The sequence below is a fragment of the Chiloscyllium plagiosum genome, chromosome 28 (genome assembly GCF_004010195.1).
Source record: "Chiloscyllium plagiosum isolate BGI_BamShark_2017 chromosome 28, ASM401019v2, whole genome shotgun sequence".
In the NCBI taxonomy this organism is placed as follows: domain Eukaryota; kingdom Metazoa; phylum Chordata; class Chondrichthyes; order Orectolobiformes; family Hemiscylliidae; genus Chiloscyllium; species Chiloscyllium plagiosum.
The window spans coordinates 11,306,957-11,334,701 of record NC_057737.1 but is presented as its reverse complement, the minus strand read 5'-3'; the positions used below and the strand labels follow the sequence as shown (position 1 = coordinate 11,334,701).

General features: G+C 40.2%; 1 protein-coding gene across 1 annotated transcript in view; it reads right to left on the bottom strand.

Annotated features, from left to right (window-relative positions):
• nlk2 (nemo-like kinase, type 2) overlaps window positions 1-21,237 on the bottom strand; it is a 184,396-nt gene extending 163,159 nt beyond the window's left edge. Inside the window, exons 1-2 of the mRNA XM_043718279.1 lie at window positions 20,289-21,237; window positions 20,065-20,243 (exon numbers count right to left, since the gene is read on the bottom strand). Of these exons, the coding sequence (XP_043574214.1) occupies window positions 20,065-20,243; window positions 20,289-20,705 (596 nt within the window). The 5' untranslated portion in view covers window positions 20,706-21,237. The remainder of the gene's footprint in view (window positions 1-20,064; window positions 20,244-20,288) is intronic.
• Window positions 21,238-27,745: the final 6,508 nt, after the last annotated feature.

Here is a 27,745-nt window from a genome sequence, read left to right as displayed (position 1 = left end):
ACTATTGGCGCTTTATATGTTGGTTTATTTTCTGGTTTTTGTTGTTTTTTATTTTTAATAACTTTGTATATTTGTTAAGTGTAGTGGTTTTAGTTTATGTAGTTTTTATATTTGGTGGACCATGCGACACTAAGGCTCAGCAATTTGTGGTTCGGGTTCCTCCTCTCTGGAATTTAAATGTAATTGCAGAAGGTTATGGCTAATGATTTGATTAAATGGCGTACCTAGAATATCAAGGGAAGTCACTCACCAATTAAGAGGAAGAAGGTACTAGAGTCTTAGAAAGGAGAAGGTGGATATTGCTTTGTTACAGGAGACACATTTGGATGACAAAGAGCATCTGAAATTACAGCAGAATGGCTTTGACTGAGTTTATTTTTCATCATTTAATACAAGTAGGGGAGTGGCTATATTGGTTAGGAAAAATCACTCATTTAAATTGTTGGAATGTGTTAAAGACACATACGGGAGGTTTATAATTCTTAAAGCCTTGATAAGTGGGGAAGAATATGGTGTTTTAAATGTTTATTGTCCCCCAGCTCATCCTCTTAAATTCTTAGTAGATGCTTTTTCTAAACTGATAAGTCTCAAGTCTCGGCACATTATAGGGGGAGATCTTAACTGCCTCATGGACCCCACAGTAGACAGGTTGCCTAAAGGTCCCTCGATACCCTCTCACAAACTAAACAGTTATTGGGTCTGTGTGGGGAATTAGGGTTGGCGGATGTCTGGAGGTGTCTCCACCCTACAGGTAGGGATTTAACATTTGTCTCCATGATTGATTTTTTTTTTGACCCCTGCGGTAACCCTGGATCTGGTGGCATCCTGTATGATCGGTAATATTGCCATCTCTGATCATGCTCCAGTGTACCTCATGGTTAAAATTAAGGATGTTACAGTGGATTCAAGGTACTGGCAAATGGACCCCTTTATTCTCATGGACAGTATGTTTGTGGAGTATTTCGCGAGGGAATTTCAGGCATTCCTAGACATCAACATAGGCTCAGTTGATAGCTCATCTGTTCTCTGGGAAACTGCCAAAGCTTATGCCAGGAGGTTAGTTATTTCATATTCCACCAGTAGGAAGCGGCAGAAGGGTGAGCAGCAACGTCTCCTTGAAGCACGTTTGAAGGCAGCCGAGAAGGCCTATTTTGACAGATTACATTACATTACATTTCCACCAGTAGGAAGCGGCAGAAGGGTGAGCAGCAATGTCTCCTTGAAGCACGGTTGAAGGCAGCAGAGAAGGCCTATTTTGACAGACCGTCATTGGTCAAACTACAGAGGATTACGGCATTGCGGTCTGCACTAAAGTCAATGCTCACGCAGACGACAAAGAAGGAGCTGGCTTTTGCAAAGCAACGGTTATACGAGCATGGTGACAAGCCAGGCAACTACCTTGCCAGAAAGAGATGTGCCCCACAAACCATTACAGTGATTAGGGAAGGGTCTGGGAACCTAATGTGATTCTAAAAAGATTAATGTGGCGCTCCAGAGATTCTACTCTAAGTTATATCAGTCTGAGAATTGTGAGGAGGGGCAGGCCAAAATGGAATCCTTTTTTTAGAGATCTGAAGCTCCTGGGTCTGACTCCCGAACAGTCCTTTCTCAATGCCCCATTATCAGAGCAGGAAGTTGTGAGGCAGCTTCAGTGGAAAGGTGCCTGGCCCTGACAGTCTTCCCAGTGAATTCTATAAGGAATTTATAAGTATACTGTCAGGCTCGATGCTGAATATGTTTAATGATTCATACAGTCATGATTGTCTCCCACCATCTGAGAGGGACCGATATTTCACATCCTTAAAAAAAGGGAAGGATCCGGAAGATGTGCTTCATAAAGTCCACATTTAAGAGAGAGATGGGCCTGTAAGATCCTCTCTAAGGCTCTTGCATTAAGGCTGGAGACTGTGCTACCCTCTATTATTAAAGAGGATCAGACGGGCTTCATAAAAGGGTCACAGATCCTCCATTAATGTTAGGAGGCTGCTTAACGTAATTCAAGCATGCCAGCAGCAGTCAATACAGGGATTGGGGATTTCTTTAGATGCAGAGAAGTCATTTGACCGAGTTGAGTGGCCGTACCTTTTCTATACTCTAGACCGATTTGGTCTGGGCGAAGTTTTCATAAGATGGGTAAAGGTTCTCTACAGTGTACCTCTCGCGGCGGTCATTACCAATGGGATACAATCAAGCAATTTTAATATTTCTAGGGGCAGCCAGCAGGGCTGCCCCCTTTCACCATTACTTTTTACTTTGAACCGTTGGCAGAGGTCATTCATGGGGATCTCAATATATCAGCTCCAGAAGTGGGGTCAAAATTAAATAAGATCTTGCTGTATGCAGGCAATGTTCTAATTTTCTTGACAAATCCAGCAGTTTCAGTGCCTTGCCTGATACAAGCATTCACGCGTTTGGCACTTTTTCAGGGTATAAGATTAATTTTGTTAAGTCAGAGGCTATGCCTATGGGTGGTCTTACGAAAGAGTTGGCTCTTGAGTGACTATAGATTCCCATTTAGGTGGTCACGGAGGGTTTTGTGTATTTGGGCATATTTATTAATTCAGTTCTGGATTGGCTGTTCAAAGCCAATTTTACTCAATTATTTGAAAAAATTAAACAGGATCTCCAAAGGTGGGAGGCACTTCCAGTCTCGTGATTGGGTCAGATAGCGCTTAAGATGAATATTCTCCTTCGTTTGCTACACCCTATACGGTTGCTCCCCCTGATTTTCAATAAACAAACACCCAGGAGACTGAATGGTTGGTTCAGCTCCTTTATCTGGCACCATAAATGGCACCTCATTAAATTAGCCAAACTGCAGTTGCCTCAAAGATTGGGGAGAGTAGACCTTACGGACATTAATTACCAATTAAGCTTGCTTTTGACCTATGTGAGTGATTGGGTTTGTGGGGACTCTCTTTCAATATGGCTAGATATAGAAGCCTCCCAGGCAAGGTGCCCCTTACTAGTTTGCTGTTTTTGGACAGTTAGGGAATATTGTCATAACCCAATAGTCATCAATACCGTTAAAGCATGGAGGGCAATTTGGCAGAGGGAAGGTAATATTGGCAAAACATCTTTGTTTACACCTTTAGTGGGTATGCCGGGTTTTCAACTGGGTATGATAGATTCAGGATTTAAACGTTGGGCAGCTAGGGGTGTATCTTGAATGGGTGATTTATTTGAGGGAGACGTGATGTCCTTCGATCAGTTAGTACAGAAGTACAAGTTACCTAATAGAGACCTCTTTCATTTTTTTCAAGTTAGGGATTTTATTCAAAAAAACGACCACACCTTTGACTGATCCCTACAAATCTGACATAGAAAGAGGGGTACTAAGGGCTAAGAGTACACTCTCTGTCAGTACTTTATATCACCAAATGGGGGGTGCCACCTCAGATGAGTCTAATCGACTCTGCAAGATGTGGAAAAGAGAGCTGGGTGTTGAAGTTCAGAGGCATGGGAGGAAATTTGGGAGAATGCAAGGAAGATACCAATTTGCAATAGGACTCATACTTTACAGTAGAAGATTCTCGACAGGGTCCACTTAGCCCCAGACCGTTTGTCAAAATTTAAGCCAGGGGTATCTTCAGCATATCCCAAGTGCAAGGTCTGCACGGGCACTCTTTGATCTTGTGACAGGCTTCAAACATATTAGAGCACTGTGGCGGGTGCAATGGAGAGGATTTTAGGTGTAGGGGTGGAGAAGGACCCTATTTCTCTCCTTTTGGGCCTACCCATTGTATTTCCTGCAGACGAGCATAAGAATATTGAAAAAAATTTTTTCTTAAGTTCTGTGCAAGGAAAAACCCCCAGGCCTGTCGGGTTGGCAGAAGATCGTTATGGAGCATATTCCCCTGGATTCTCTCAAATATGGTACACCACAAAACTGAGAATTTTTACAAGACATGGCAACCCTTTTTGAAATACCTGGACACAGATTTATCTGCCACACTAACAAGGGCTTTTATATAGCCATAATGATTGTGTTTCATGAGTCCAATATCCAGGGAGGAGGAACTGTGAATGAGTGTTTTGTTTGGCTGGGCTGAGTTCTTACTATTTGTTTGTTGTTAGGTACTTATTTAAATAGCTAGTTTGGTTTTTCTTTACTTTTATACTTCTCTATATATATGTTTATACATTTGTATAGGAGGGTGGGTTGGGGAATTATTTTGTTATTTTGTTATTTGGGTTTAGTTTTGTACTGTTTTGAATTGCATTGTTTTGTATTTGTTGTAATATTTAAAAATCTATTTTTTCTTAATAAAAATATATTATAAAAAAATTCAGACTAGATGGACTACACCCCAGAGCTCTAATGGAGACAGCAGAGGAGACTGTAGAGGCACTGGTGCCAACAGATCTGAGTTGCCAGTGAGGTAGAACATACTGGGTAATTCACCATAAGTTATTAATTTAGCTACTTAAATCTCTTAGACAATCAAACACTGAAACAATGATTTAAACTTTATTGATATAGCAACCAAAATAACATTCCTTAATTTAGGTCTCACAACCAAACTTGGCTATTATCCGATTAATGATGAAATCCTGGCCAGATTCTACCAACAGTGGTCAGTTTCTAGAAATATCTAGGGTTCAAACATTGCTTAGTATTGTTCTTCAAAGTTCTGCTACTGACTTGTTCTGTTGTTGGATTCTTACACAATTTTTACTCTTTCAGGTTTGTGGTGTAACATTTAATAGATTCCCAACAGTGATGACATTTCTGTAGACTTCAAGTCTGCAGTTTGCCTTATCAAAAGTAGCTCCTCTGTTCCTCGTTACATTGTGTCTCTTTAAAACAGGTTTTCTTGCAATTAACCCTTTACTTCAGAATATTAAGTCTGCATGCAGAATTAATTGCCCGTTTGTCATGAGGCAACATATTATCAAGCAGTTATCATAAACTTGTTTATGCTCCTTCAACTCCTTTCCAAGAGTTCCTCCTTATCTATTTCATCTCAGGAAAGTTTATTCCAGAAAGTTTATTGCAGGTTCTTTCAACTATGAACAGTTAAAGTTCAAGGTTTGTGTAAAGATTTGTAGCTCAGAGGTCGGTTGCATTAGGCGTGTGTATGTTTGCCAAGTTGGAAAGTTGGTTTGCTAAGTTAGGAAGTTGATTTGCAGATATTTCACCCCCTGTCTAGGTGACATCTTTAGTGCTTTGGAGCCTCCTGAGGGGCACTGCTGCATCTGGTTGCTCATTCTAGAGGCTGGTATACAGAGGAATCTCTATTATCCGAATGAGATAGGAGGGAACTATTTCATTTGGATAATTGAGTATTCAGTTAATTAAATACCTTTCTTCTGGGGCTCGGTTTTCTGTTAAGTCCGCTCCCCATGCAGGCCCACCCCCCCAACCTCCATCCAACACTGCCCCCACCCCCTCTCTCCAGGGCAGCTGGACTGGACACTAACAGGACCGCTGCTGCCGCCTTTCGGGGAATGAGTCTCCAAATAGCGCCTGAACCTACACAACGTTGCGATATTGGAGGGAGTAGGTGTACGTAGTCATTCAAAGACAGTGCCTGGGCTTCCATTAGTCCAGGGCTGTTCTCAGCAGCATTTCAGGAAGCGGAGTTCACTTTTAATCACTAAACAAAAGACGCCAGTGTTGGAAACTCATCTTTGATGTAATGTTTTTATCGGGACCTCGAGATCTCCTTCGGATAATCAGATATTCAGATACTCCTCTGTATTGAGTCTACATCTGTGTTTGTTGATGGAGTCCATGGACGAGTGGCATGGTTCTAAAAATTTTCCACCTGTCCTGTTTAGCTTGTCCTATGGTCGTTGTGTTGTCCCAGTCAAATTTGTGCTGCTTGTCATCTGTGTGTATGGCGACTAGGGACAACTGGTCATGGTGTTTAGTGGCTAGTTGGTGGTTGTGGATACGGATTGCTAAGTTGTCTGCCTGTTTCGTGCAGTCTTTGCATGGAATCTGGTAAATTATGCTTACCTTGCACATGTTGGGCATAGGGTCTTTTGTTCTGGTGAGTTGTTGTCTGAAGGTGGCTGTTGGTTTAAGGCCTGTAATGAATCCAAGTGATTGGAGAAGTCTAGCTGTCAGCTCAGAGACTTTTTTAATATACGATAGAGTGGCTAGTGTGTTGGGTTGTGGCATGTCCTTGTCACGCTGTCTCTTAGGCATCTGCAGATGAAGAAGTTGCAGTGCTATTCTTAGATTCCCTACAGTGTGGAAACAGGCCCTTCAGCCCAACAAGTCCACACCGACTCTCCGAAGAGCAACCCACCCGGACCCATTCCCTTACATTTATCCCTGCACTTAACACTATGGGCAATTTAGCATGGTCAATTCACCTAACCTGCACATCTTTGGATTGTGGGAGGAAACTGGAGCACCTGGAGGACACCCATGCAGACACGGGGAGAATGTGCAAACTCCACACAGACAGTTGCTTGAGACAGGAATTGAACTCGGGTCTCTGGCGCTGTGAGGCAGTAGTGATAACCACTGTGCCATCGCACCATTATTGAAGTCTCGGTAAAGATGTTCCTCCTCTCTTCGCAGGTTGTTAATTGCAAAAACAACCAAACAGAAGTGGAGCACAACAATTAAACAGGTCATCGCCATAGGACAGAACAGAACCACATACAGAAAGAACAGTACTACAAGACAAAATGACTAAACTAACCAACAGCAGAGAAGACAACACACCAGACATGTGGGCAATAAATCTCTCCAATAGCTTACAGACACAAAAAGCCATATTAGCCAAGAGACTCAACTACAACCACAAGGACGCAAAAACAACAGACTTCCTAGCTCCACTGGAATGTACGCTCAGAACTAACCGAAGAGAAACAGCAAACCAGTCAGACAAACCATTGTACCCTTAGTAATAATAAAATGAACAACCTCAACAATGAGAGAAGCCCTAACATCCAAATATGACAATAACAATCATAGTACCAGCAATAAAGGTAGAATGATAGTTGTTATGGACAAGGCAGAACATATTCAGCAAGCAGAGAAACTACCTGCAGATGCTGACACCTACCTACAGAGGGTAGGTGACCCCACACCATAGTTAACTAATAGAATAAACCCCCCCCCCCCAACCAAACCTACAAAAAAAAAAGGCTGATAACCAGGATTGACCGACAAAGGATGAAGTCAAAAAGCAAAAACACTGCTTATCCAAGGTACACAAAGCAGACATATCACTTAGACCCACGGTGACACTTCCAGGAACTAAATAAAACTGACAAAAGAACTTCAACAGAAACTGAAACATCTTATCAATGGATTCGAACACTCCATACAATCACAAGAATTCCTAGACAACATTGAGAATAATAGACAAGCACGAAGCAACGGTCTCATTCAATGTAACGGTACTGTTCACTTCAATTGGCAAAAATCTAACCAGACAAATAATAATCAACCTCCTGGACAAACAGAATAGATGATATGAGGGGGAACGTATCAACAAGGACTGCATACTCAAACTACTAGACCTGCGCTTGAGGAAACACTTAACATTCAACCACCAAATATATGAACAGACCAATGGGACACCTATGGGCTCAGCCACCTCTGGGTTTATAGCAGAAGCAGTGATGTAAAGGCTGGAACAAACAGCCCTCCCACAAATCCAACCCAAATTTTGGATCAGATATGTAGACAACATTTTTGTAATGATTAAGAGAACAAATCAAAAACATACACCGGATTATCAGCACTATGCTCACAGGGATCAGATTTACGAGACAGGAGGAAACCAATCAACTCCCATCCCTAGATATGATGTGTACAGAAAGACTACACGACACACCCACCCACACCCACGAAGTTGCAATAGGACCTTGTTCAAAAAAGGTTACAATATACTGTGCAGAGAAAAACACCTCTACAGTCTTCACCAAGAATGGATATGCCTGCAACTTCACCTACAGATGCTTAAGAGACAAACAATGTAACAAGGACATGTCACAACCCAACACACCACCCACTATCTTATATAAAAGTAGTCTCCGAACTGACAAACTTCCCCAACCACTCGGATTCATTACAGCCCATAAACCAACAGCCATGCTCACACAACAACTCACCAGAACACAAGACCCTATACCCAACATGTGCTAGACAAACAAATTACCAGATTCCATGCAAAGACTGCATGAAACACTATCGTACAAACAGGCAGACAATTAGCAATCAGCATCCACGAACACCAACTAGTCACTAAATGCCACGACAAGCTGTCCCTACCCATCTGTGTGTATGGCTAAAGCACCACAAATTCTACTGGGACAATACATGATCATAGGACAAGCTAAACAGAAGACAGCTAGAGAATTTCTAGAAGCACGACATTCACCCTTGGACGTCACCAACAAACATTAAACATATTAAAGTTGTGTATAATATTATATGCAGGTACCAAGGTAAGGTGATATTGTCTCTAAATTGGTATGCAAGATATGATTCAGTGTATAACTAATCAGGTTATTACACGTCTGAGAGACTGGTCTCACAATTTGGCACTAACCACAACTGTAAGGAGGATTTTGCAGGATTAACAGGACCAAGTATGACATAATTTCCTATACATAGGTCAATGTAAGGTGGACCATGCAGTTTCACACCCCCATGTTTTAAAACTACGTTTTAGTCGAGCCATACCTCGTGCCCTATCATCTCCACTTAACTCTACTTATTACTAAAATAATAAAATCAGTTTATAAATGTAAGGTAAAGTGATAACAAGTAACAGCTCATTAGCTTTGGGACAAAAGACTGAGGGCAAAATAAAAAGCTGCACCACCCGTTTTATCCTCTGTACTGACTTTCCACACCAAATTCTGTGGTTCCCAAATTTGTGCACTTCACAATTCTAAGTCATTCCACCAACACTAGCCATGCTTACAACTCCACAGCTCCAGTTCTGAAATGCCAGCTAAAAACTCTCTCTCTCTCTTCCCCCTCAAAGCACCCCATAAAACTGACCTCACCTTTCCTGATAAACAAAGTTTGAGTATTATCCAAAGGTTGATGACTGTCAATGATACAGTTTGACTCCTTCAATATAGGGCATTATGCCCGAAACGTCGATTCTCCTGTTCCCTAGATGCTGCCTGACCTGCTGCGCTTTTCCAGCAACACATTTCCAGCTCTGATCTCCAGCATCTGCAGACCTCACTTTCTCCTCAAAGACTTTTTACAGCCTCAAAAACAAAATTCAACAGTTCAGAATACTAAATACATCACCCAAACCACATTAAACTCAATATTATTCTGTTCTATCTACTCTAGACTTGATAGACCATTGCTTAGAGAGTTAATAATCAGACTTATGTCTTTCCACTCATCTTGTGACAGGAATGTGATAGAATACTTCCTAGTTTCCTAAGTGAGTGTATTTTCACCTATACTCTAAGTTGGAAACCATCCAGGACAAAGCAGTCCACTTGATTAGCACTCCTAGTATCATCTTCAATAATCACTACCCCACCACTGGTACACTACAGCCACATGTCCCCCCCTACTAGATGCATTGCGGCTACTCAAGGATTCTTCAATGGCATCTTCTAATCTGAAACCTCTCAGAAATGCAAGGACAGCAGGAAGCTAGAAACACATTTGTACATTATCCTCCATGTCACATAGCATCTAGACTATGACAATTCCTTCATCATTGCTGTATGAAAATTCTGAAATTGCCTACTTAATGCCATAGGAGCAACTTCGTCACAAACCACAGCAGTTCAAGAAGCCAGCTCGCCACCTTTAAGAGCAATATATGCCAATGACAAATACCCACATCCTAGGAACAAAAAAAAGTTAAAGTACGCCATTTAACAATGACATAATACTAAATAGGTTCAATGGGTAATCAAAAGCAAACCGCTGAAATATAAATGAGTTTACTTTAGTCATTGCAAAAAAAATCTCCTACCCGATGTTCCCCACACCCCAAAATTACATTATGGACAAACTGGAAGGGTGGGGAAGAATCATTGAGGCTAACCAAAATTCAACACAATGGAAATGTGCATCATAATGAACAGTGACAAGTGAGTACCCTCTTTAAAAAAAAAGCAGAAATTACAGATCAAGTCAGTCAATTTCACTGTGGTTAAACATTGGGTAAAATCATCAAAACATAGGCTGCACATGACCAATTTATTAGAAATTTTGGGAGGAACAGGACAAATGATTTGAGAACTGACTGCTGACAGCTGGAGTGCAAGATAGTTTTAATTGTTTTGCACAAATCTAATTTTGTTTGTAGCTGGCATTAATGCATATTTAGCTAGAATTTAGACTGTAGATTTCAAAGTTCCTAGCCTTAAACAAAATTTTAACAAGATGTGTACTGAAGAGCAGTTGAGCTTAATTAAAGCAGCTTAAACTAGCTCTGGATCAGTTAGGCCTTTTGCATAAGGAGCATATGCTATGTGCCAACTTTGTCCATTCAGCATTTGAGTGAGACTTATGATGGAGTGCTGGAGTTGGGTGATCATGAGAGTTAGCAAAAGATTTATTTTTGCTTTTTCTAACTGTCAGCCTCTATGAATTAGTTCTTACGCTGCTACAGGAGAAACCGCTGGCTATTTAGAGTCCTAACTAATTAAGTCCTAACTAATTAAGTAGCTAGTTAGAACACATTAAGGATAGCAGAATGGATATCATCATAGCTGCCTACCAGTGAGAGTCAGGACAGAACAGTGGCAATAGGTGTCTGAAGTTCAAGCAGCTTTAAATCAAAAGCTCAAGAGCTGGAGGCTGTACTATATAAAGTGCAATTGCATCAGAATGGCTAGAAATTAATTGGATTATTTGCACTGGCAGACAGTCACACCTATTACGATAGAGTCTCCTGATTTGATCAGTGTTCTGCAACAGTAGTATGACTGAGTGAGGGCAGGAACCTCAACCTTTGCAGCTACCCAAATTATATGCACTCTTTTCAGCTTGTTTGGATGAAAGTGGAAGCTAGTGGTTGAGCTAATTGGTCATAGCATTGCAGCACAGAAATCCAATCAAGGAGGAGGTGGAGGGAGCAAAGTACTTGTAATGCTAGTAGAGTATACAGAGGAACCTCAATTATTCAAGTATCAATTATCCGAATATCGGATTATCCGAAGAAGATCTCGAGGTCTCAATAGAAACATTACATCAAAGATGTGTTTCCAACACTGATCACGTCTTTTGGATAGTGATTAAAAGCGAACTCCGCTTCCGGAAATGCTGCCGAGAACAGTCTGGACTGATGGGAGCATAGGCAGAGTCTCCAACTGACACACCACCCTCCATCTCTCTCTCCCCACACTTTCCCTAGAGTTTTACACAGGGGTGTATCCTAAACCCCCTTCCCCAAATAATCTCTCCAAAATTGTCTTGTACAGGGCAAAGGTGGAAAAGAACACGAGAGAACAAGCATCTAGCCCAGAGAGGGGATGGGGCACTTGGGGGTGACAGTGTTGGAAAGGGTTGAGGGGGCAGTGTTGAATGGATTTCAGGGATGGACAGGTTTGGGAGGGGGTTGTTGTTGTTGGACAGGCAGAGGGGCAGTGTTGGATGGGGTTGGAGGGCGGATGGGGGACAGGGGTTGCACAGTGTGCTGCTGTCTCATCTCCTGAACAGGGAGCGGACTTAACAGAAAAGTCCAAGCCCCAGAGGAAAGGCATTTAATCAATTAACTGAATAATTAATTATCCGAACAAAATAGTGCCCACTCATCTCATTTGGATATTCTCAGAGGGAGTGACAACATCCTCCCCAGAACTAGATTCCAGATGGCCGTATGCTGCCTTGTTTCAGGGTTTAGGACATTTGCTCAGGACGAAAGATGAACTTGAGTGGGAAGGATACAGCTAATGTGGTCTATGTCGTTAGATATTAAAAATAGACAGGTCAAAGGAGGCGATTCTGTAACAGAACATAACAACGTAGTACAGGCCCTTCAGCCCTCTATGTTACGTCGACCTGTGAACCCAATCTGAAGCCCATGTAACCTACACTATTCCATTATCATCCATATGTTTATCCAATGACCATTTAAATGCTCTTAAACTTGGCAAATCTACTACTATTGCAGGCAAGGCATTCTATGCCCTTCCTACTAAGAACCTACCTCATTTGTCCTAGCTTTAAATTGAGGGGTGATAAATATATGTCCCCTTGTACAAGCTATCACCATCTGAGGAAAAAGGTTTTCACTGTCCACTACCTAATCCTCCGATCATCTTGTATGTCTCCATTAAGTCACCTCTTAACCTTTCTAACGAAAACAGCCTAAAGTCCCTCAGCCTTTCCTCATAAGACCTTCCCTCTACACCCGGCAATATCCTTGTAAATCTCCTCTGCACCCTTTGCAATGCTTCCACATCCTTCCTATAATGCAGTGACCAGAACTGTACGCAGTACTTGGCAAGTGTGGCCATACCAGAGTTTTGTACAGCTGCAACATGACCTCATAGCTCTGAAACTCAATCCCTCTACCAATAAAACCTAACACACAGTACACCTTCGTAAAAACCCTATCCACCTAGGTGGCAACCTTCAGAGATCTATGCACATGGACACAAGTCTTTCTGCTCATCCACACTACCAAAGATTACCATTAGCGTAGTACTCTGCATTTCTGTTACTCCTTCCAAAGTGAACCACCTCACACTTTTCACATTAAACTCCATTTGCCGCCTCTCAGCCCAGCTCTGCTGCTTACCTTCATCTCTGTAACCTGCAACATCCTTCTGCACCATCCACAACTCCACCGACCTTCGTGCAATCTGCAAATTTATGAACCCATCCTATTACACCCTCATTCACGTCATTTATAAAAGTGACGAACAGCAGTGGCCCCAAAACAGATTCTTGCGGTACATCACTAGTAATTGAACTCCAGGATGAACATTTCCCATTAACCACCACCCTCTCTTCTTACAGTTAGCCAATTTCTGACCCAAACAACTTAATCACCCTCAATCCCATGCCTCTATTTTCTGCAATAGCCTACATGGGGAACCTTATCAAATGCTTTACTGAAATCTACATACACCACAGCAACTGTTTTACCCTCATCCATCTGTTTAGTGACCTTCTCAAAGAACTAAGGTTTGAGAGGCACGACTTACCCTTCACAAAACGGCGTTGACTATCCCTAATCAAATTATTCCTTTTAAAAATCCTTTCTAACACTTTACCCACAACCACTGGTAGGATTAGCTGGATACCAAATTAAGCAGAACTTCAAAGGTTTTAAATATTTTGATCATCACTGGAGGCATATGCAAATGGCATTGGCCAAATAGTTTAGAGAAATGAATGTATAGGCTCAAACTCAGGTGTGGGAGTCCTAAATTCTGATGAGTTGGGAAAAGTCAGATCAACACTGTTAGGACAGTCTCCGTCTGAAAGTGCTGAGATTGATGGGGCAAAACTAGGCAAAGAGAGGGCACATTAAACTATACAGTGGGGGCAGAGATCAAATTTAAGAGGTGGTAAATTCAAGGCAAGTGAGAAAGGTACTAATTTGGGATAAGAAAAACTGTGACAGAGAGTATATAAATCCAACAGTAAATCAGAGAAGGATAGAAGCTACAAAAGGAACTTTAAAAAAGAACAAGATTGAAGACTGAATGGAAATAACATCTTAAGAGATGAACTGAATGTGCTTAGAAATTTAAATAGCCCAACCAGGACACAGCTGTAGGATACTGTGGATTGGTTAACAAATACTGAAAGGCACATGACGCTTAGAGAAGAAAGGGAGGCAGGTTAAAAAAGTGGATGGCTGGCTGTTAATTATAGTATTAGCACAATAAAGGGGGATGCCCTCAAACCAGGAATCTAGGATGTAAGAACAGTTTGGATAGAGGGGAGAAATGACAAAGGCACACTTGTGGCAATTGTGCACCACCCCAAGAGGAACCACACTATTGGATAGTATAAAGGGAAGAAGGGCTTGCAAGTTTGTCAGAAAGGAATGGTGATAATCATTGGAGATTTTGAATTACATGTAGACTGGAAAAGTCAGATGAGCAAAGACAACTAAATGAGGAGTTCACGACAGTTTCTGAAAACAATTCTGGAGCCAAACAAAGCAGGTTATACTCGACCTGGTAGTGTGCAACAAAATAGAAGTAATGACCTTATAGTGAAGGTGTCCTAACTAGCAGCAATTTAATTGGATTAATTTAACGTTCAGCTGAGGGAGAGAGGAGTATGTCCATGACTAGTAATTTACAACTTGAAGGAGAACAATTAAGGAAAGGCTACTTTAAGAGAGCAGGGTAAGCTAAAGTGTAATAGCAATTTAGGTTAAGGGATTTTAATAGATGCAATGACAACATTTAAGGGGATAATTTAGAATGCATAGAATTAGGAACTCTTGTGCCACAGTGGCAGTGTCTCTACTGTATATCAAAGCCAACAGGCCTGAGTTCAGGTCCCACCTGCTCCTATGGTGTAATAATATCTCTAAACAGGGCAATTAGAAAATCTCTAGAATATATGGGAAAAAAACATTCCAACAATCAAGAAAGATCCTAAGGAACAGATCCTTTACTTATTAAGTAGAGAAAAGGTAGAAAGCATTGAGCTTAAAGAAAAAGTATATAACCAAGCAAAGATGGAGGCAGATTAGACAGATTAAGATCAAAAAAATTAAAGAAATTAAGTAGGGAAAAATTACAGTACAAGAGAAAGCCAACCAGAAGCACAATATAGTAAGGATTTCTAAATATTAAATGAATACAATTAAAATGGACATTGATCCCAAAGAAATTGAATCAGAAGAATTGATAATAGACAATAAAGAGATGACAAATTGAACAAAGGTTTTGCATTAGTTTTTGCTACATGCTATACACTTGACATTCCTGAAGCAGTTATAAAATGGAGAAATGGAAAGGAAGTAGTTCAAGATGACTACAATCAGAAGTGACACGAAACATTGTTGAAGTTGCAACCTGGGCAAGAACCCAGCACCTGATGAATTTCATCCTAGGACCTTAAAAAGTGGCTAATGAGATTGTTGATGCAATGGTTTGTGTAACTGTCCAAACCTTCCCCAAAAATCTAAATGAGATTATTTTATTGGAAAGACAAAAGAAACTCCTTTATTTTAAAAATGTAGACAAAACAGAAAGCTTAACATCTGTCATAGGGAAAATATTGCAGATGTTATAACACGGATCTTAGGTAAGTTCAAAGTAATCAGGCAGAATCAACAATGTTAGGAAAGGAAAAATGTTAATCAGTCTATTGGAGTCATTTGAGGAAGTAATATTTGCTGTGGATAAAATGGGAACAGTGGACGTACCGCACTTGGATTTCTAGAAGGCATTTGGTAAAGTGCCTCAAAAGGTTATTGTGGAAAATAAAAGATTGTGGTGTATGGCATAACATGTTAACCATTCAATCTTTTGTCTATGCCAACAAGAAACAAATATGCATAAATGGATATTTTTTCAGATTTGCAAGCTACCACAGGGATAACTGCTCTGGCAAAAACTGTTTACCACATATGATTGACATAGTTAAACAGAAACAAGGGATGGCTGCTAAAAATCAATGACTCAAAAGATAGGCAGTACAGTAATGTGGGAAAAAAAAAGGAAGAGGACATGAGAAGGTTACAAAATGTGATATTTAGTGAATAAATAGAACTGTCAAACAAAGTACATGTCAGAAAATGTGGACTGTCCATTTTGGCATGGGAAAAAAATTATAACATTACCTAAATGACAAGAGACTTCAAAGCTCTGAGATAAAGATCTGGATATCCTCATCCAAGAATCACCAGACGTTAGTGTGCAACTAAAGCAAGTACATGTGAGGTATCATTGTGAGGGCAATTTACCTCATTTGTGAGGGCAATTAAATAAAAAGGTTGTGCATACAGGGTACTAGCAAAACCATAACTGGTGTACAGCATACATCGTTGGTCATCTTGGTTAAGGATGAAAATGTCAGAAGTTCACAAAAGGTTTACCATACTAATACATGGCATAGAGACAAAAAAAAAAAACTGCAAATGCTGGAATCTAAAGTAGACAAACAGAAGACTGGAAGAACACAGCAAGCCAGTCAGCATCAAGTTTGTCAAATACATGGAATAGGCAGTTACCCTTTGAGGGAAGGTTAGTCAGGTTAGGTTTTTTTTAAAAAATCTGGCATTTACAAGAGTAGAGGCAACTTGATTGAAACATAAAAGATCCTGAGGGATCCACCTTGACAAAAATCGATTCCTTTCACAGGAGAGCACAGGATTTGGGGTCACTATTTAAACTAAAGGGCCACCTATTTCAATAAAGAGTCAGTTTTATTTTCTCAGAGGGTGGTCAGTCTTTGGAACTCTTCCTGAATAGGCAGTGGAAACAGTTTTTAATGTTAAGGCAGAGATATATAGAGTTTAAGTAAGTAAGTGGGTGAAAGGTGATATGGGAAAGTTGGAAATGTGGACTCGAGGTTGCAATCAAATCCATCATGTTCTTATTAAATGGTGGTGCAGGTTCATGAGGCCAAATCCCTATCCCTGGTTCCTTGTTTGTACGTATGAAATCTGAACAAATCTTACTTCAATTCAAACACATTTGATAAACTACTGCAGCAAAAACTAAAGCTCAAGGTAAAAGATTTTTCTCTGAAAAGTTATAGCAACTGGTGGTCTACTGAAGTCAGCATTGGGAAAGCTTGTTTAATATACACATAAGGACTCAAGTGAAAGATATGACGTTTGCGAATAGCTTTAATTTTGGTGAATGGCAAAATGTAAAAACTGCAAGATAAACTAACATGTATGGCAGATGCAGCTCAACAAAAGAAAATTAAGAAAGTAAGTTATTATCTTCCACAAAGCAGTCGCTCAATGGTCTACTTTAATATAGCAACCTGTTTGTACAAAACAAACCTCACATTAGATAAAAAGCTGCTAACCTGTTTAGCTGATGCCGATCAACAGAAAATCTGTTAAAAGTCTCCACTTTAACTTGCACTATGGGATCTATTAGATCTACTTGAACACTACCAATTTACATTTGTATATATAAAAAAAAACCCAGCACCAATATGGCAACACTTCTCCCTCAGAACTTCACAGCAGTGTCCTAGAGTGAAAACTAGAGGAAACTGAATCAAAGTAACACTTTGAACATTTGGAAGAAAAGGTGCATTTCAAGTACAAGTAGGGGAGAAGAGGAATATTACAAAGATACAAAAGGCATGAAAGACCAAGCAACCATACAAAATTACAAGACAAAGAAACATCAAATATAGTTGCCAAACACAAAAGGAGAGCCATACTGAATGCTTAAAATGTCTTAGGCTACAACTGCTTACACGACATATTTGCATACAGGAATAAGGATGTAAACCTATCTGGAAAGGTGCACCACAGACCCACAGGAATATTAGTTACCAGGGTAGCTGATATTCAGTCCGCAGAAAAGTGAGCGTTGTACCTGCCGGAGTGGTTCGAGTATCCAAAAGAAGTGCCACTGAATTAGGGGTAGTAATATATATATAAAAGTTTATCCCCATTACTTTACAGTATATAAACAAGGCAGTATTAATTTAACAAGCACAAAATAAATTGAGGGGTGATAAGAAAATGCCCTTTGGGAGTGGTCAGAATATGGAATTCTCTGCCACAATAAGTTGTAGTAAAGTAGATGGATCACTGTTTGAAATCAGAAAAATAGAATATGCAGGAGGATAACTCTAAATTAGGGACTTTGTGAAGAAAGACTGAACACTGCAGTCCATTTGTGTGCTGCATAATTTATGATTTCTCTTACCTTGCAAAGTGACCAACCGAGGCTGGGACACCACTCCCAAGAATCCACTGATATTCAAAAGATCTTCAGTGAAATAAGTGAACAAAAATACAATTTTGAAGATACATCAATTTTTTTTCCCCCCTTTGGTCAAAGAGAATGCAAGAAGTGCCTAGCAAGGTTATTTATAAATAATACAGCACTTGTATTTCCCACCCAAGCACTAAAACCAATGAGAATTTGTCTCAGCTGTAACAAGGCAAGCCAGAAATTAAGTCTTCCTTCTTACATAGCATTGCAACAAGTAATGCAATCATACAAGACATCAGGACAGCACAAAAAGATTAGAACATACTTATGTAGCAAGCAATGCAAAATTACCACCACCGAATGCAGGTCTAGATTTACTTTAAGGCTGTTAATATGTTGAAAGAATTTTATTCCAATTGATGGGCAATATTAAGCCAAAGTAGACATGTTGAAAATAGTGCAAAAAATCTGCTTTGATATTTTAGAATTTTAGAAGAATTAAATATTCAAATTTATCAAATGTACCATCTTGCAACAAGAAATTTCACTTCCAATCTTCCAGCTAAAACTACAATTAATTTGGTATGGCTTCCATTAGATAGAGTGAGGAAGTTTGAAAGGCTATCATTCCACGAGCCATTTTCCCCAGACCCTCATATCGCCTGTATTTTCCAGACATGCATAAACAACATATACAATGCTTTTTATCCAAATTATTCACATTCAGAACAAAGTAGATCATTGAGCACCTCAAGCATCTTTTCATTTATTGGCACTTTAAAAAGACTTCAAGTTATTAACATCTAGTTATTCTATTAACCTAGAAAGTTATTTTTGCCCCCATAAAAATCTTAAACCAAATATAATCCATCCACAAAATCTAACATTTCCTTGAACTGCAATAAACTGTAAATTAGGACTGGGGTTTATAACCATTGTGTTACAAACTCTTTGAATACAACATTATAGCTTTTAGCAAAGCCAAACCAAATTGCCTACTTACAAAGTAAATTTCCTCAAAACAAACAAAAGGGTCAACAAAATGATACATAAAACATTACAGCAGTGCGATCAGGTTAAGAAAAATGACTTAACAGATACAAAAAAAGGACAGGAATTTAAATCATCCCTCCAGGTACACTATTTAGTAGCATTCATAATATACACCAGCTGGCAATTTATGCCATTGGAACCACTCAGATGAATTACTGCATTTCAACACCTCTACAATTATTATTCCAAACTGCACGAGCACCTGTTATCAAGTTCAAAGGAAATAGCATTATCTGTAGCAAGTACTTGCACCATTACAAAAACAATTCCTGTTATTATAGAATTGAATTGACTTTAAATTCTGAAAACACAAAACATGAAGGATATTAATTGGGATAGTTATTGTTAAAAAAAATCCAAAATTAACTTGAGTCATTTCACACACTCCTGAAGTAAATGGAGCAGTAATCTCACAGACACAATAATGGATCTGTTCCTTCAAATTAAATACAGTTATAGAATAGCAAATTATACAACATATCTTCACGCTAAAAGTGGCATGCTTCAAAGCAACCAAGCACTGTCTCCCACTTTGGCTACCACTAAATTATTGCTTAATGCAAAGCAAGACCTTTAAAAAAATTCCAAGTCAATTTTCATCACCAGGCTCAGTTTCTTCAAACAAAGGCAAATTTTAATTTGTTTTTGGCAATTTACCATTGCAAAAAATAAACCGATTTACACAGACAGTTATAATAAATATTGTCGGATGTCATCCAGCAACCTGAGTCAAAATATCTCACTTTGTTCTTTATTAAAAAATTAAAACCAGTTGGCCATCAAGAGGCCTTATAACTCAAGGTCGAAAAGGAAATCTGACCAAGCAGTCTCTGGTTCGTGTCGAGCAAGAAGCTTTAAAAAGGGGCACCTTAGTGACAAAAGCACCTTCCAGTGCCGTACGAAAATACACCCAAATAATGGCCAATTTCCGCCACCCGCCAAGCAATGTCACTTTATAACTGATTTAGATCCCTGGCGTTACAGTGCGTTCTGTTAGACGCCAAGCTCACCTAACCCACAGACATTTGGACAAGCTAAACATTTTGAAACTCCCAACAAGTTCAACATTGTCACCGCATTTATGGAAACACCCTTACTGCACAAAGTTGATAAGATGTTTATCTGAAGTAAAAGTAACTGGCGAAAAAAATTGCGACTTTTTTTGAAAAACATTAATATTTGAAAATATTCGCAAAACTTAAAATTCTTGTCCAGGAAACCTACCAGACTACTCCGAAGGCTCCGTATCCGATGGGTCTGTCGGGCTCGATGTCCAGTTGATGTGCCTTGGCAGCGGCCGCGGCGGCGGCGGCGGCGTGAATCTGCACCGAGGCGGCGGCGGCGGCCGGCGCCGGGGACGGGAAATACGGCGCCTGGCCCGGGTTCAGCATCGCCGCCGCCGCCGCCGCGGCCGCCGCCGTGGCGGCGGCCGAGGCGGCGGACGACGACGACGAAGAGGACGAGGACGACGAGACGGCGGCCGAACTCGCGGCGGCGGCGGCGGCAGCAGCAGCAGCCGGGTGATGGTGATGCTGGACCGGGTGTACCGCCGTGCCGATACCACCACCACCTCCGGCAGCAGCGGCACCGCCGCCACCACCAGTCGCAGCGGCGGCGGTGGCGGCAGCAGCCCCGGGGTGTATTTGATGGTGATGATGATGAGGTGGTGGCGGCGGCGGATGTTGGTGATGGCTGTTGCTGCTGCCGCTGTTGTTGTGGTGATGATGGTTGTTGTGATGGTGGTGGTGGTGGTGATGATGATGATGATGATGGGCGGCCCCGGCGCCGTTATAAGCCATCAGCTTGGCGACGCTTTGGCGCTGCTGCTGGCCCGCCGCCGCCGCCGTGGTGCCGCACAGCGCCATGACCAACGGCCGTACCGCGCGCCCAGCCCGCGCTCCACCGGCCGCCGCCGCCTCGCCGCTCGAGCTCCGCCTCGGCCGCACTCTCCTCGCTCCGTCCTTCCTAAACCATTTTCCAGCAAATTCCACACCCGGTTTTCCTCAGGAAATTCAATAATCCGGCTTTTCAACTCCTCGGAGAGTGAGAGAAAAAAAGATTCTTCAAAAAGACTTTGGCTTTCACTTCGCATACATTTTTTTTGAGGGGAAAGTCCTTCAGTTTTCCTCGGGAAACATCATCGGAACAATTATAGAGCTTATTTTTGGCTTTTTCCTTTAAAAATAAAAAATACTTCCCCCCCTCCCACCCCCCCAAAAGCCACCAAGAGGAGAGCAACTAAACACGGAACCCTCGAAAGCCGGATAGTCCCTCCCCCCCCACACTGACTGCTCCCGCCCCTCTCGCTCGGAAGCCCAGTCGCGCGCATCCCAACATGATCGTCTCCAGCTCAGCCCGCCTCCTTCCATAGACCGTCCCCTACCGGCGCCTGATTGACATCACCTTTGTCCAATAGAAATGCACGCTTGACCCATAGTGCTACGGCGTCCAGGTGCCGAGCGTGCTGCAAGGGTGGGTCACCCCGTACTGCAAGCAAGTCTGGTTGAGGGAGCACAAAGGGCACGTGATCCAAATCTTCTCCCACAAAGCCCAGCGGTGCTAGAAAGAGGTCAACTGTTGTATTGATGGGACCCCAACTGGTTAATGGAGGGAATCACACAGAGCACCAGTGCATTTTATCCTGGAGCTTTAAACCATTGGAGGGGATTTGCTTCCCCCTCCTCCTCCTCTCCCGCCGTGGAATTCAAAAATAAACTTCGACTTTTTTTTAAGTTCAGCTCTTAATGTGTCCTTTTTATGTTATGGATGAAATAATATTTTAAGTCCTGTACAAGTAGATTATCTTCAGTTCTCCTTAGTTTACTACAAAGGTCCAATATAGTAATATTGAAAACGGTAACAGCTTGAACTAAAAAAGAAGTTATTGGAAAAGCTCAGCAGGTCTGTGCAGAGAAATCAAAGTTAACGTTTCGGGTCCGGTGACCCTTCCTCAGAACAGCTTGAACTAGTTCTAATCTCTAAGTTGTAAAAATGCTAAAAGTTATGTTTTGAATTAAACAAAATCTGCATTTTAATGCTTAGTCGCTAGAGACTGATTTTTCAATAACTGTATTGAATAAGAGGGACATTAGTTACCTAATCGAGAGGGTTTCATTTTTCTTTGCTCATTTTCCAGGTCAGCTGCCCACTTGCACATGTACCATATATGGCCTGGGGAAAGTGGGTCAGGATACAGATGGGCAAAAACACGTATTTATAATGTTCAGCATGTCTTTGTGCAAAAATGACAGCCATGTCAGCATCATAGGAGAGACTTGCTTTTGGAAGTTAATATGTGTTTTTGAATTTATTAGATTGCTGATTATACTACTACCACATTTATAATTGTGGCAAAATGCAAAATTAAGGACTCTATCCCATGTATTGCTGAATTGAGTGGTAATCTGAATTGTATGATCCATAGATAAGATTTAAAATATCTCATGAAAACATTAATTGGAAAGAAATGATTAAAATCCAGTTTTTTTCCATTTGTTGTTACATCACTGAAAAATTAATTTGCGATGTTGAAGACAGGAATAAGGCCATAATTGAATCAGACATGATGCTCAGTGCAGGGAAAATGTCAATTTTACCACAAAGTAAAGAAGAAAATTTCAAAGAAAACATGTCTGTTGTCAATAGATTGTTGTAAATAGCTGTACAATTAACTAACTTCCTTTCAGTAAGATCTTCTAGAAATAGAAAGAGATACATCATGTTCTGTTTTAAGGACGTGTGGAAGTACAATTCGTTGAATGATTCCTTCCATTCATAATCATGAAGAAACATGATCAGTGTGGTAGAGTTACTAATTGTTATCTCATAAAGACAATGCAGCCAACTAAAAAAGATTTGGCAAAACTTTTTCCACCACTTTAGGAAGGTGCAAAGTGTTATTTAGACACAGTACTATCATGATAAAAATGGTGCACTGCTTTCTTTACAAAAACTGATTTGCTAAATACTGCAGTGTTTCTTCAATAAGCGAAGCAAAGGTAAGTGGAATTTGGCTGTCCCTCCACTAGCCTGTGATAGGTTGGACCAATTTACCATCATAACAATCACTGTACTTAGATAAATACATTGATTCTAAAATGGGAGTTTGTGAAAATGATATAAAAATCTACAATTCAAATATAAAATACTCTTCCTTGTGTGGCAGCTCCTCATGATAGTGATAACTAGTTCCCTCATGATAGTGATAACTAGTTATGTCAGTTAATAAAGTTTTGTATTATAAATTTTCCATATTACCTTGGAAAGTGTGAGGTAAATAGTTCTTGAATACTAGTTATGTCTTTTTTTGGCCATTAATCATTCCATTTTACATTTATGTTTCATATATATTCAGTGCAATTATTTCATCTTGAAGATACATACACCAATAGAATATTAAGGTGCAAAGCTAGAGTAGGTGGTCAGAAGAGGTCATCAGTGAATGATTTGGAGACACTGGTGTTGAACTGGGGTGTACAAAGTTAAAAATCGCACAACACCAGATTATGGTCCAACAGGTTTATTTGAAATTTAGTGCTTCCAAATAAACCTGTTGGACTATAACCTGGTGTTGTGTGATTTTTAACTTCATCAGTGAATATCAGCTTTGGCAATTATTGATAAAACACCCAGCACCCAAAGTCATTTAAGCCAAACTGATACACATTGTGTACCACCATCCTATTTGTAAATTTCAAAGATTTCTAATAAAATGTATTTGTTGCTTTAAAATATGTGCACACTTTAGATCTTTCAAAGACAAAGAAGATGCTGACTTGATATAAAATCTAAATGTTTGAAACAAATTAATAAATTGGTGTTAGGCATTTGGTACAATCTGATATAATGTCTGCCTACACAATTGGTTTTTACGAAAAGGAAACAATTTGCATCTTTATTCCAAACACTGGGGATAGCTCTGAAATTAAGAACTGAACATACACCACAAGATAATTTGGCTACAAAACATTTGCAAGAAGCATCTGCTAAATGTGAGAAGTTTGAAAGGTGGCACTTAGCGTAATGTACATCCTAATTGCAGAGAGGAATGTGTGGATCTGATTATATTAAGTGATTTGCTCAGAGGGTGGGGATAGGCTTTTAGATTTCAGTAGGGGAAAAGCCACTGAAGGGATCCTCCAGATCACTATCATTTTCTTCCTGTTTAGAGAAGAGATAATAACCTATCATAGTATGAGGGTTTGAAGAAAAAGAAGGAAAAATAGGTTTTCATGAAAAAAAATTGTCAATTTATTGAAGCCACAAAACTGGTTTGTAAGATATGGCACCTATAATTTAAGGATAGAAACTTGGCTTTTGATAATAATCAACGTAATAATAAGACAGGCTACATATTAAATTCACAAAAAAGTCTGTTATTTCCGAAGTCAGCGAGTTGACACAAAAGTAAGCTTTACTTAAACATGTGATTCTTTATACAAGAAAATCGAACTGGTGAATAGGTATAGCTATTGATGCTCAACAGACTGCAAACCCGTGGTGATGCTTAAGCTATTAATTTGGAACGACAAAACACAGACAGTAATCTTAAAAATTAAGTGAGCTACCTAGTTTTTCTGCAGAGAGCCACACATTTATTAGACAGATATGTTAACATTCCCATCCAGTGCAGATTTGTTAAATATATAATCCTTTCAAAAAAATAAAAATCCAACTGTCAGCAGTAATTTTACAAAGTCTTGCATTTACAGGAAATTCTTTTAGGAAAATAAATCTAGGCTGAATTAAATTTGTCAATTCTTAACAGACTTGTAGTGTATTGGAAGAATTACTGTTAGTACCTTCTAGGTGCCTTGGTGAAGAACCATCTCTGCTGTTACACATAGCAGAGTAGTTTCAAATCAAATCAGTCTCCTACCCAAATTCCCAAGAGAGTTTAAGTGATTATGCTATTTGAAAATAGTAACAGATTTAGCATTTTGTTTTCAAAAATGTTTTAGAGAACATTAATTCCAGCTCTTGGTAGTACTCACACTGAGTTTTACCATCTTTTCTGTTATTCATTCGGATTTACTCCCAGTTCAGAGTGACAAGCTGATATCCTAAGTTCATGTCTCTGCCAAATAAGTTAAATGGAACATGTGATTCAATTTGGAAACTAGGTTGTTGCATGCAGTATCAAGAAAAAAAATTGTCTTCCTGGGTAGCCCCAGACAACATTCCAAACTTCAGCAGTGCTATCAGGTAAGAATCAATACAGTCAGTCAGAATCCAACTATTCCATGACATCTTACATTGAATCATAAATATATTACCATTTTCAAAGAACAAATCTCATATGTTTTGCAAGTCATATCCTAATTTAAGACTCATACTTATGATTCTTGATCCACCTATTCAGAAAGTATTGCCAAATTGGCTTCCTGTTACCTTTATCATGCTTTTGTATCTACAGTGCACCTTCTGTTAGATGAGCTACAGTGAATGATTGTAGAATCCTATCAACTCTTTACCTAATTGGATAGTGTGAGGACATATCTTTGTAAATAAGGGTTGAGAGTGTGGTGCTGGAAAAGCACAGCAGGTCAGGTAGCATCTGAGGAGCAAGAGAATTGACGTTTTGGGCATAAGTTCTTCCTCCAGACGTCGGGTGGTTAGGATTTGGCGATGGAGGACGCCAAACCCAAACCTCCCAACACCTGGAGGAAGAACGCCTCATCTTCCTCCTTGGGACCCTGCAACCACACAGGATTAATGAGTATTTCACCAGTTTCCTCATTTCCCCTCCCACCCACCATATCCCAGTCCCAAGCCTTCAACTCAGCACTGCCCTCTTCACCTGTCCATTGTCTTTGCCATCTATCCACTCCACCCTCCTCTCTGACTTATCATTTTCTCCCCCACCTTAATTTACCTATTGCTTTCTCAGTTACCTTCCCCCAGCCCCACCCACTCATCTCTCAGCGCTCCGACCCACAAGCTTCATTCCTGATGAAGGGCTTATTCCCGAAACATCGATTCTCCTACTCCTCAGATGCTGCCTGACCTGCTGTGCTTTTTTCCAGCACCACACTCTTGACTCTGATCTTCAGCATCTGCAGGCTTCAGCTCCTCCTTGTTATCAAGGGTGGTCTGGTATTGGGCCTGCAAGCAAGTTGCAGGGTGAGTATCTCAAATTTCAGAATGTTGGACTTGGCAAACTGAGTTGATGTCTTGGAGGTGCCGATATTGGACTGGGGTGGACGAAGGTAAGAATCACACAACATCAGGTAATAGTCCAGCAGGTTTATTTGGAAGCACTAACTTTCGTGGTGCTGCCTCTTCACCTGAGGCTCAATGAATTCCCAGTTAATGGCCACCACCTGCCTACAACTATATAACTGCCCACTACAACTATAGTGGGAAAAATGGTCTTTTCCATTTCTGAGATTTGGAAGCAAGGATTTTGTATCTTTGCTGACTTTGTGAATTGGATTCTCCATGCTTAAATTGAAAATTGAGTTATGATAAATGATCATTTTTTTATTTGCAATGTTTGCAAACCCTTACCTGAGGGATATATATTTAGAGCTGAAAATGTGTTGCTGGAAAAGTGCAGCAGGTCAGGCAGCATCCAAGGAACAGGAGAATCGTCGTTTCGGGCATAAGCCCTTCTTCATATATTTAGAACCATTTTGCTCTCTGCTATTTTGTGATAGATATCTTCAAAGGTTTTGTTTATTTTGCTCAAGATAGTACTGTATGCAGAGTAGCTGCTGAATGGTCAACCGCAAACTATACGCTGTGGACAAACAGAAAAAAGGAAACATATACTTCAATAACAAGAATACTAAGGCATTAATAATCAAGAATGCTGTAAAGTAACTCACATTTCTACTAATAAGTGAAAAGGATAGTCTATTCTTCAGTCAGCCACATTGGTAATTATATCCAGCTGTGCTGGGATTAACAGCTGGCTACATTTTGTACACCTTGAATTCCAAGCAGTCTCAGCATTTTCACAACTCAGCTGCTACCACAGTATTCCTCAAATCATGCTCCTGCTCAGAAATGCAGAGGGGTTTCACACTGCAGAGAAAAACATGAAGCTTTCCTAAATGACATTAAAACCATTCGAGAAACTATTTCCTCTAACATCACAAAGCCTTACACAAGATTATTGGAGCAGCACCATGAAAGAAACTTGTGTTTAAACCACACCCCTATATTTTTCCCAGGAACTCGCAATTTTGTGTGATTGCCTGCTGAACCACTGTTGTTGAATTTTGTATTAAGCCACAGGAGACTGTGAACTTCCCTCTACTTGCATGCTTGATTCAAATCTTCTCAGTTTTTTGTGTCAAGCCATTTTAGTAATCTAAGGAATTTTAAAAATAGAAGCAATTATAGTTCTCATGAATCCTCAATAAGATCATGGCAGACCTTCTGCAGCAACTCCCCATTTATGCACTATGTCTATATCACTTGTTGCAGTTATTTCCCTTGTACATAACATGCTTGGAGAAAAAAATAATGGTGAATCATGGGCTTGGCTGTCAGACAAATTATTTATTTGTATTATTAGTATTGCAGGCTCCAGTTTAGAATAATATCTTGGGAGATGGAGGGAATGAAGATAATGAAAAAGTTGTAGGAGAACCTATTTTGGGATATGATCTATCTTTACCAACTTCTGATGTCTATTATGCAGATCTCCTAATCTGTTCCTTTATTTTGAATCAGAAAAGATTGCTTTGTATGTGATATGAGTTTATTGCCATGGTTGATAGAATTTGAATTCTTGTTTCTTTGTCTGTAATGCCCAGACATTGCCTATGATCTAAAGAGCAGATGGCCTCAATGATTTAATTAACAAAGGTTTCCTGTGACAGAGTAAAAATATTTGATTAGTTCACTAACAAAGCAATTTAATTTGTGCATGAAACTTGTTTGTCTGTCCCTCATT